Source organism: Limulus polyphemus, unplaced genomic scaffold (genome assembly GCF_000517525.1).
Source record: "Limulus polyphemus unplaced genomic scaffold, Limulus_polyphemus-2.1.2 Scaffold3717, whole genome shotgun sequence".
NCBI classification, from domain to species: domain Eukaryota; kingdom Metazoa; phylum Arthropoda; class Merostomata; order Xiphosura; family Limulidae; genus Limulus; species Limulus polyphemus.
The window spans coordinates 36,524-48,435 of NW_013669327.1; the positions used below are offsets into that span (position 1 = coordinate 36,524).

General features: G+C 34.9%; 1 protein-coding gene across 1 annotated transcript in view; it reads left to right on the forward strand.

Annotated features, from left to right (window-relative positions):
* LOC106469900 (protein kinase C, brain isozyme-like) overlaps positions 1 to 11,912 on the forward strand; it is an 80,550-nt gene that overhangs the window by 25,280 nt on the left and 43,358 nt on the right. Inside the window, exons 2-3 of the mRNA XM_013930420.2 lie at positions 3,180 to 3,211; positions 7,059 to 7,141. Coding sequence (XP_013785874.1) covers positions 3,180 to 3,211; positions 7,059 to 7,141 — 115 coding nt within the window. The remainder of the gene's footprint in view (positions 1 to 3,179; positions 3,212 to 7,058; positions 7,142 to 11,912) is intronic.

Sequence of the window (11,912 nt, forward strand, 5' to 3'; positions counted from 1 at the left end):
TCAACTCGCCATGTAGTAACCTAAATTAATTTAGGTGTGTGAATAATATTTTATAGGGTTTTTTTAATCCTTTTTAACTCGCCATATAGTAACCTAAATTAATTTAGGTGTGTGAATAATATTTTATAGGGTTTTTTTGAATCCTTTTTAACTCGCCATATAGTAACCTAAATTAATTTAGGTGTGTGAATAATATTTTATAGGGTTTTTTGAATCCTTTTTAACTCGCCATATAGTAACCTAAATTAATTTAGGTGTGTGAATAATATTTTATAGGGTTTTTTGAATCCTTTTTAACTTGCCATATAGTAACCTAAATTATTTAGGTGTGTGAATAATATTTTATAGGGTTTTTTGAATCCTTTTCAACTCGCCATATAGTAACTGTGTGTGAATAATATTTCATTGCACCTAATTTAATATTCGGTATTATATATCGGACCAACTGTCTAATGATTATATTATAATTACTTGTTACCGAAAGTAAAACCGAAAATATCTCTATTTTTAATAGTTCACTCATTGATTAAACATTTTGTTTGCCATGGTAACAACAAATAGTTTTCATTTTGAGTTTACTTACTTGATTATAAGTATTATTTTATTACAAGTTACAACTTTTACAGTAAGGAAAAATATTATTTAGAACAGATACGACGTTTCGACCACGTACTCAAGTTTTAACTCGTAAAGTTATTGGTTTTTTTATGGACGTTCGTTAAACCTTGGTTTGAAAGTGATCGTTTTTTGAGTAGTCAACTCAGTGTTTTTGTTGTATGTTGGCTTAAGGTCAGTATTTGACTGTAAATTTAGACAATATTTATCATTAAAGAATCATAGTTTTTGGTTGGTATAGTAACGACAGTTTGTTTTACCGGCTCTTTGGATGACAATGTCATCGTTGTATGTAAAAAGTTTTAGGCCTTTTTTTTTTCTGCTGATGTCAAAATTTGTTTTATAGGCTTCTTATTGTTTAGAATTTTTTAAGTTTTTTCACCAAGTTCATCTAGGAAATTTTTAATGGACCTGATTTTGGTTTGGTTGGGAAATTGCTCATTAAATTGTCCTTGTTTTTTTTGGAATGTTGAATATTTCTTGTGATTCTTTGTTCTGAGGTGAATTAGACGCGGATTCTTCTTGGAGCCTTTGACTCGGGATTTGTTGATTGGATTTTTTATTTGATTATATTATTACTTTCCTGCAGAGGTCTTCAAAGCTAGTTTTTAAATTTAACACTAGGATAGTGGGAGGAGTTATTACGTAGTCATCATCTTTTATTTATTGTATTGTTCTTTACAGTTTCTGGTTCTGTTTTTCGGATTGTGCTGACAAACGAAGTTTTTCTAGCTTTCTGTCTAAGTTTCGTTTGATAGTTAACCTTTAAATATAGTAGATGTGTGTCCGTATTAATGATGAAACTTAGTTGTAATCTTAAGGGGTAGTTAAACCAGCGAGTTTGCTTCATAGGTTAATTTGTGCGGAGAAATTTTAGCTCTCTGTATTTGTCCTTTATACTTTGTTTTAAAAGTTTCATTTGAGCTTTTTCAATGGTACTTTTGATTTTTAGATTGAGCTGGAGGTTCATTTTTATTTTTTTAGGAAGGTTTGTGTCAACTTATTTGTACATATTTTAGAAAGGTTGTTCATAAAATCACATTTTAAAAATTCCCTTTTTTAGGTGAGATTATGTTGTTTAATGGTAACATTAGGCTTGAGAATGTTCGCACCAGTGATCGAAACGTAGTACCTGTTCTAAATAATATTTTTCCTTACTGTAAAAGCTGGAACTTGTAATACGTTTAAGATTGTTTGATATTGTAACAATTGTTATGGTGTGAACGCCTTCTATAAACTGGCAAAGCATGATTACAATCAACTATACATGTCATACGACATTAGTATATTGTTTGATATTGTAACAGTTGTTATGGTGTGAACGCCTTCTATGAACTGGCAAACCATGATTATAATCAACTTTACATGTCATACGACATTAGTATATTGTTTGATATTGTAACAATTGTTATGGTGTGAACGCCTTCTATGAACTGGCAAACCATGATTATAATCAACTTTACATGTCATACGACATTAGTATATTGTTTGATATTGTAACAATTGTTATGGTGTGAACGCCTTCTATGAACTGGCAAACCATGATTACAATCAATTGTACATGTGATACGACATTAGTATTAGGCCTATTACGTTTTTAAACATTATTTTTATTATATTTCTCTCTGTGTTCGACAGCTCCTGATGAAGTTGAAATAGCGAAATATTAAGCTAATAAAGAGGCATTCTGGAGACAGGGGTCGTTATTTTATTTACGGTAAAGAAATCCAAATCCTTCAAGAGTTCTGAAACAGTATTATTGTTACCACAGGTGGCTCTCTTACTAAAAGGGTCATATTTACCTATTGGAGGGCTTCATCTTTTCAGTTTTTACATTCAGTGTGTTCCGTTCTCAGAAAATTTTAAAATTTAGTAGAGGGTGGGAATTTACTTTACTGGTTTATTGAAGGAATGGCCACTCTTAAACGTAGGATCGACCATGTTGGCGATGATGATTGGTATAATTTTACCGAATTCTAACAATGGTAGCTGTTCGTATTGGTTACTCGCAGACAATTGTCTGTAGAACATTCTTACATCACTCGTCTCGTGCATTTTGTCATAAAAGGAAATTTTTCAAGTTTCAGTTTCAGTTTACTTACTGATTAACTATTATTTTAATACAAGTTACAGCTTTTATAGTAAGGAAGGTTTTTAGTTTTTCAGAACTGGTACGACGTTTCGATCATTGGTGCTTGAGAATAATCGGAACATTAAGCGAAACGTCGTACCTGTTCTAAAAAAATAACTTTCCTCGCTGTAAAAGCTGTAACTTGTATTAAAAATAAGATAATTTAATGTTTACCAATTATAGAGATTTATTATAATTTTTTTGTAAATCAACAATTTCTAAACTGCATATAAATACAACTTGCAGTTTAAAGGACTAATTATAAGTAACATTTTCCCATAACTTAGACATATATAAAAGATTCGTGTTGTAACTTGTCGATATTAGTATAAAATACAGTAGTTAAAGACTAAAGAACTAAAAATTAATGGAGTGTAAATGACTTCAATATTATTATTTTACGAATTAACATGCATTTTTTTTTATTTTCTAGGGGCTTCGGTAAACAAGGATATCAGTGTCAGAGTAAGTTTCATATATTTCTGTATTTTTTAGCCGCGGCATAACGGCTCTGAGTTTTTTTCAAGTACAAACTTTTAGCTCATAACTCCGTCATCTCTTGACCGATTTGAGATCTAATTACAGTTTTGGACTTAGGAGATCAAATTCATTCGATTGATTATTAGACCATGCCAAAGGTCTCATAGATTAGTTTACTCTAATCCTGCTTAAAATAAGTTCAATTTGAGGGTAAGCTGGTAGAAATACTGATGTGTAATAAAACTGAATCGGGTATACACGCTCCCCACGCTTGGTATTGCTGGCGTACAAATATATAGCTAATATTAATATGTAAAAAAAGGTCTCGTAGATTAATTTACTCGAATCCTGCCTAAAATAACTTTAAGTGCCACGACTATTGAGGATTCCCTCTTGTTTTAACTAGTATCGAATACGATCTAATCTGAGTCGGATTAAATGTACATCGATTAAACAAATAATGTATCCAGTTTATTAACTTCAGCTGTAACCAATATATTTTATATAGTGTGTACTTTAATATACATACATACATACATACATACATACATACATACATACATACATACAGACTTAGAGAAGATAAAAAAATATACAGGCCGGATGGGATTTGAACCAAAATACTGCGTGTGTGGGCATGTTCTTTTACTGATCTACAGCATCTCGAATGTCCTAAGTTCCCACTTGTTCCGATAAGAGGCTACACCTATCTTTGAAGAAAGTGGGTTATTAAATTTTTAATTTGGTTTTATTACAAGACCTTAGTAAACTTTTTCCCCACTTCTAGGAAACACGCTAGCTGCTGCAGATGAAGTTATATGTGTACTTCATAAAATTTAGTATATTTTAAAGTTTAGCTTTTATCTTTATTTGTTTTACTTGTAATATATGTGCTTGCTCCTCAAAGCTACGACTAAATCAAGAGTATTATATACTTATGTTTAGATAATGTAGAATTCTAAATTATTTCCTAAAATAGAACCACGAACTAAAACTTTAAACTCTTTGATTCTGATGTAAGAACATGTATGGAATAAATTTATTTTGGATAAATGAACCCAGAAAAATGCTCGATCGTGAATCGCAAATGTTTTTCATTGAATGATGTCCTTCAGCCTAAATCATAGCAGAAATTAGTTTAAAATTTAGAAACTTGATTGATTAGAATAAAAATGGGTGCACATAAAAAGTTGATATTAGATAGTACATGAACAGAAGTTAGGCTTAGTTCAGGGCTTAAATTAAAGAACTGATGTTTGAAGAGTTCAGCAGAAAATGGAGTAGAATCAAATGAAATGTAAAGAAAATATTAAACACACTTTAATAATTTAATTTGTCCCAGTAGAGTCTGTTCGACGTTCAATGTATTTTCCTACATTAAATGTTTTTTTATTCAAACGGAGATGCACCTGGTGGCGGAACTTGTAAATCTCTGCTGACAAACGAGGCTCCGTAACAATTCCGAAGCGACTTGACACGTGGCAACCTAAAAGTTAAACATTTTCTAATTTCACTGATAACCAGACATAGGGTCGATTACAATTGTGTGATTACGGTTACAACATAACTACAAGATGTGATTACGATTACAATCATGATTATTTGACTATGATTACAATTACGATAACATTTTAAAGGAAAAAAGCAGAAAATCAAAGATTAAAAACAACCTCATTTTTGAATTACTAAAGTGATTAAAAAAATTTTAAATCTGATTTTTTTCCCCAAAATTTTTAAATTCGGCTGTTACACCGAATAAACATCAGATGTTCAAATCGATAGTCTGTCAAGTTGCATCTTTCTTGTTTGAAGACTTTGCCTGTGATCGAGAACAATCATTCAACAGGGGGCGCTAAAGGCTGGAATCTGAAGGCTTAAGCAGGCAAGCTCTTGCCAAAACTTCATTATTGTAGTGATCTGTTTGCTTGTTCTAAAATGGTAATTGATCAGCTTTCTCGGGCAACCATTGGCAATTGAAATATCTTGAAACTTTGGTTTCTATGTCTGGTCTTGGTCCTGTGCCTGTTGGCTGTTGATGCACATCCATCAGGAACCAGAGGAACTTGGATCGTTTTCATGGTGGCGGTACAGTGCTGTCACAATCAGATTTGGAAGTCGAAGAAGTTGTGGGAGTGTCATTATTCACAACGACTACTTTGGCTAGCACAGCTGCTCTCACTTCCTGCTCCTCTTCAGGGATGCACCAGGCCAACTTCCATCTCGGATCGAGAGCGGCAGCAACTTTGACTATTAGTATTTCAAACTTAGATAGTCGTCGATCTACAGATGTTTTGAGAGTTTGCACCACCGTAATGCTGTACTTTGAGGACAATTCGAGCATCTCAGTTTGAAGCCCACTATTAACAGGGAGTATGATGCTAGATGTAACTTTTTCTCCTTGAGTCGTATATGTGGCCCATTCAAATGGAGTCATAATTTCAACAAGTTCCTTAGCCATGTTGGTTTCATATATGTTGATTTTTCCACTGAAGTCAAGTTTCTGCATTATAGATTCAGAAACTTTGAGGTGTGATATAATCATCACAAGTTGAGAGTTCCATCCTGTCTCATTGGCCGATTGCAGATGTACCTCATCTTCACCCTCAAATAGATCAGTTGCATGAGTGGAGTGGCAAGCATGAGACACCAGTTGGGAACACACCCTTAACAGAACCAGTTTGCTTTAGACCATCACTGACAACGAGGTGTAATGTATGAGCAAAGCAGGTGAAATGAGCTGATTTGAAAGAACATTTATTTTCGAGGCTGGCTGACACTGGTTGCAATTCTTCATTTGCATTACCATCGTTTACATCATCATTCTCTTCATTGGTCAATAGCATCTCCGCCTCTTCAAGCAAGCGAAAGGTAATCATATTTGAGGCATTGTCTGTAACAACGCATGACACCTTATGTTGAATGTCAAAGTGTTGAAGAATATTTTGTGATCCACAAAAACGTCGGTAAGCCATCGTATTGAAATCAGTAATGAAGTGCGCTGTCATTCCAAGAGTGTTGAAGAATATTTTCAGCAGTGTGTGATCCACAAAAACGTCAGTAAGCCAACGCGTTGAAATCAGTAATGAAGTGCGCTGTCATTCCAAGTAAGGATTTCATTTGTTGATCTGTCCAGGTGTCCATGGTGAGGCAAATCTCAGATGCTTGGGTAAGGAGAGTTAAGATTTCAGGATGCAATCGGGTATGCCGTTGATGAATAAGCGTTGTACTAAGTTGGATTGCATCAGTCTAAATTATCTTCACGGATAAGAAAAAAAAATCATTGCCTGTAGATGCTTGTGTAAGTTTGTAGTCTTTCCTGTAGCAGAAATTGGTATTGAATAGTGGTTACATTTCGCCTTAGAACTGCCCAAAGTATATCGTTGGGTGTATTGAAATGTTAAAAAATTGGTATCTTTGTGAGAATACAACAGTTTTTTTTTTTACAATATTAACTTGAGATTACCACTTATCCTTTAGCCTAGAGTGCACCAGAAAACTGTAAACTAGCCTCCAATCTGGAGTTGCAATTATCTTGGGCTAAGAATGAATAATTACTTTTTAATTCACCACACCTGCTCCTCTAAGCTTAATGATCGAGGCCTGAGGGGTATTGACTTAATGGACAATGAATTGATGTCTGAAGATCTTTAGTTTGTTTGCAGGTAATTGGGAAGCTGTGAAAACCACTTATAAAATGTTAATGCCAGAAATGCATTTTTTTTAAGACATCCGAAATTTTAAATGTAATCACAGATTACGATTACTAAGCCTTACAAATTTCTGATTACAATTACTTTGAAAATGTAATCAATTTCCCCCTTATTTTTCACAGTTTGCAGTTTTGTCGTTCACAAGCGATGTCACGAGTTCGTTACTTTCAAGTGCCCGGGTGCGGACAAGGGCGTGGACTCGGATGTAAGTATCGGATAGTTTTATGAATTATGAAATCTGAGCAAACTGTTGTAATACAGGATGCTCCAAAAGTCTGGAATCGTAGACACTTCAGCGAACTTTACAAAATGTTTTCCACATGTAATTCGAAACAAGTTTGGATTAGCAGTAGCAGAGTTAACTCGACCCCATGGATTTTATAGCTTCATAATTAGTCGCGTATCTCGAATTTAGAAAATCGGCAAATCGGTTATGGTTCCAGACTTTTCGGACACTCTGTAAATAAATCTTTGTGGCCATAATGTGTTATGATTAGAGTACTTTGTTACCACATATTAGATTCTGTTACCACATATTAGATTCTTAATGACTCTTAAATTATAAAAAGATATAATTAACACCGACTATGTTAAATATATATATATATTTTTTGTTTCTTAACTTGGCGTTCCTATATCACCATATTCTTCGTGTCTAGGCCCGGCATGGCCAGGTGGTTAGGGCGCTCGACTCGCAATCGGAGGTTCGCGGGTTCGAATCCCCGTCCCACCAAACATGCTCGCCTTTTCAGCCGTTGGGGTGTTATAACGTGACGGTCAATTCCACTATTCGTTGGTAAAAGGGTAGTCCAAGAGTTGGCGGTGGGTGGTGATGACTAGTTGCCTTCCTTCTAGTCGTACACTGCTAAATTAGGGACGGCTAGCGCAGATAGCCCTCGTGTAGTTTTACGCGAAATTCAAAAACAAAACAAACATCTTCGTGTCTTGATCCTTATGGACCGATCGTAGTCTAGTGGTTAATGTCTCCGACTGCGAATCAGAAGGTCCATGGCTCGCGTTCCCTTTCTGATTAATAAGAACCACAATGGGCTGCGCACTTTGAGACTGTGGTTATAAGATCGACGATGAAACCCCACTATTCAACTAGAATAACTTTAGAGTTGGCGGTGGGTACTGTGCAGATAGCCATTGTGCAATGTAGCGCGAAATAAACTTAACGACTTACTCTTTTGTACCATAGAATAGTGGGATTGACCGTCACTTTATATCGTTGTTACGTCACAGTATGCCACTATTGCTTTTCACTCTCTTTCTCACGACCTCTAGCCAATTTATAAAGACTTGGGAAGTTTTAAAGGAGAAACGCGTATTTCTGCTCTAATATTTGCATTCAAGCGCTTGGTGCAAAGTAATTATTAACAATAAAGACCAAATCGATCACGGTGTTCGTGGCTGAAAAGATTTCGGTTTCCAAGTGTTAAGATAAATGATTTCGTATCTCCAAAAAAACACCGTCATAATTCTTGTCCACAAGTTATTTCCATGCAACTTGTACAGAAGTCGAAATTCTCTTCGTCGAAAAAAAGTAATTCTTTCACGAATTATTGTCCCTTACAACGTTTTAATCCGGGGTTGACCCCCCCCCCCCCCCGTAGACTGTGGCTCCTCCTTGTCACATGTTTTGTTCTCATGCCATGTGGCAGTCCTACTCCGAGGTACGTGGTGGAAACTATAATTGAGAAAACACATACACACACGCGCGCACACACCTCGGATACTACACCATTATATAGAATTAATTTGAGTTGCTTCGTGTGCCACTAGTTATTAGTGAACATTTCTAGTCGAGACAACCTGTTCCATAATTATATTCCGTGGATTATATCGTTAAAACTGAGAAACTCATCAATGGCTTAGTTTGTTTATGTTGTATCTCGTGTCGACGTGAAATTAGAACCTTGGTGGGCGACGAGACTGTCTAGATAGTCCAGTTGTAGATGTTAATCATTTGAACAGTACATACTTTTAGAGTTTGTAGTCTTGAAAAAAAATGACGAATTAAAACGAAAAGTTTGTTTTTACTTCGTTTTCTTGTGAAATGTGACTCGCAAATTAGGCTTGCTATATTCTTGGTTACTTTAAACAGTCTTATTACTTTACGTATGCAGTGGAAATAATGGCCGTATAGCTTATACTCTCGAACTGAGTGAGTGGAGCGTCTACGGTTGTATTTGTTGTTTGAACATAGAACTAAACAGATCTATTTGTTGAAGATACTGCCCGTATAATTTTGTTATATAGATTTCGCCATTGAAATATCCTGTTTGTGAATGTGTGGATCATACGGGGGGGCAGATATCTTAATGCACTACGTTTGTGTATGTAGCAATTGTATGCGCGGGGTGTTTAAACGTATTAAGTTCGTGTGTGTACGTAATGCACACTGAGGAAGAAAGGCTTGTTCATACTATGGTTGCGAATGTACAAACCGTACTTCGGGGTGGGGTGTACATTTGTAAATAAAAGTTTCTGTTAATATTCATACCGTTTCGGGCCAGGACTTCACTACTGATTTCAGACTTTGGAATACAGTTTGGCGTCAGAAGTAGAACATAGGAAATTGGCATCAAACAGATCTAAATGGTCATCAATTTAATCCTTCCACAACTGATCTTAGAGACGCATCTTTTACGTCTTTGTTAGTTTTGGCAGTAAAATGGAATTATTAGTTTGTTGGAAATAATTCCATTTTACTGCGTGGAAAGCCTTCCTTTACCCAACAGAAATACTCAACAATACATTTTAAATCTGCGAATTAGAAAAATATTGTTGTCGGAATACCACGTGTTATATTAGGCATGCGCAACGTACTCGTTTTTTTATTTGTCTGTAATCAATCAAGGAAAAAAAATAAAATTGAGTTCCCACAAACTCGTAAGATTCTGAAATTAAATTACTTTAACAAATAAAATATAATGAGCTAATTTTCATTTGAATTATTCTGTTTTGTGTAACTGATTATTATTGTGTGTATATAGGGGGTAATCACTGCAGTAGACTAACTGTGCAACAAAAGCCATTACAAATTCATCGAAGCTAGTCGATATCTTTCCCGTGGGAACGAGGCCTATTAAAAGAGAAATTTATAGTTCTCTGTACAGAAAAAAAGACTACATAATCTAACACGTCATTTGATAGATTAAAACCTTGGCTTTCTATTGGTTATAAATAATATAATACTAAACGTAAGAGAGAACTATTAACAAATCCTGAGAGAAAGGCTGTGATAGGTGGGTGTGGCAAGAGGGGTCTGATTTTCTATTTGATGGCTCTGTAACCGAACAAGATTGAAGGCTAGGGAAATTATTTTTTGTTTGAGAGATGACGATATTATAGTGAGTAATTTAAGTTAATTTCCGTACTTATTGGAGGGGTGGTGAACAAATTAGAGAAGAGGGGATGCCTAGAGAAAAAATTACAAAGATAATTCACTCATTGTATATTCTACTGATACTCTATTGTACATTTTTTATGGTAATAACAAGACATTTTTATAAGGAAATCGCAGTCTTTTTAAATTATATTTTTTCTGAGTACCGTATGGGCCCACAAGTACATTTAAAAATTGCTGTCTGGCCCGCACCCTGGTGGAACTTGCACGTGCCTCTGTTAGATATTCCCTTGTAGTTTGTATCGACTTTTTTGTTCCATCAAAGTTTTTGAAATTGCCTGAAGAACGGCTTCTCGTCTCGAAACGTTGTGGAACATTGAAAAATTTATCAATTACCATTTGGTATATGAAAATTACCCCCCACCCCCCGTTTCCAATTTCGAAAACCGGGGGAGGTAGACGTTATCACATGTCGTTTATTCGGTTATTAAATATCTTGAGTACGTTCAAAGAAACCGAAAACCAATAATTTTTTTTTATTTCGTAATCCCAAGCGTATCCACTTCACCATGTAGGAGGTAACGTATGTGATGTGAATCGGACCATGCTTCAATTGGTCTCCTGCTCGTGCTCAACCAAGTTTATGCATATTACACACAGAGAAGTTGCTTATTTCACAGATGACAGCTTAAATTTTCCAACATTTTCTCTCTCTGACAACGTTTCTGCTATGTGGGGTATTGGTATAATAGGCCGTGATGTAATATAATATTTTTGTTTTTGAACTATGGTTATATTAATTATTGGTATACAATGGAGCCCGAATTCTTTGAAAAGTTTTTTTTTTTCCTTTCTTCTTTCTTTCTTTTATACTTTTGGCTTGGATGTGAATTTTCTTGTTTTTAATGGTTTCTAGAATAAATAGGTATTTGAATAATACCAAAATAAAAAACCAATCTTTTAATCAAACGTGCGGCCCATGTGTGTATAATTTACATTTTTGTAATCAGAAATGGAATTAAAGAATAGTGTTTGGCGAATCTCTGGCTCAAGATGTCTAAGACAGATGTTCATTCCTTAAACCAGTGTTTTTTCAAATATTTGGTTCAAGGTGTCTACGACAGATGTTCATTCCTTAAATTAGCGTTTCCCAAAGAGTGTGGGCCACAAATTATCTCTTGGGGGGGGGGCGAGCTAATGCGAAATTAATCTTTTTAATATATTATTTCTTAATGAAAATTATAATTAGTTACTACAAGACAACATTTTAAAGTGTACCTACGTGTTATATCACTTAACTCTCTCTTTCATTAAAATAAAAAATGAGGGGTGCGTTAGGAACCATATCTTTAAAGGGGGGGGCGAGGATGACAAAAGTTTGGGAGACGTTGTCTTAAATATTACCTGGCTTTATAACATGCACGTGTTCATATACCATATTTTTCGGTGTATAAGACGCACTTTTTTTACCCCAAAATTTCATATCAAAATCTGCTTGCGTCTAATACACCGAAGGTATGAATAATATATACACTGAGTGGTCACAAGTAAATAGACACCTAATTTTTCGTTATTTAATGTATTTATGCCAACTAATTTGTGTTCACAGAGCACTATATAAATG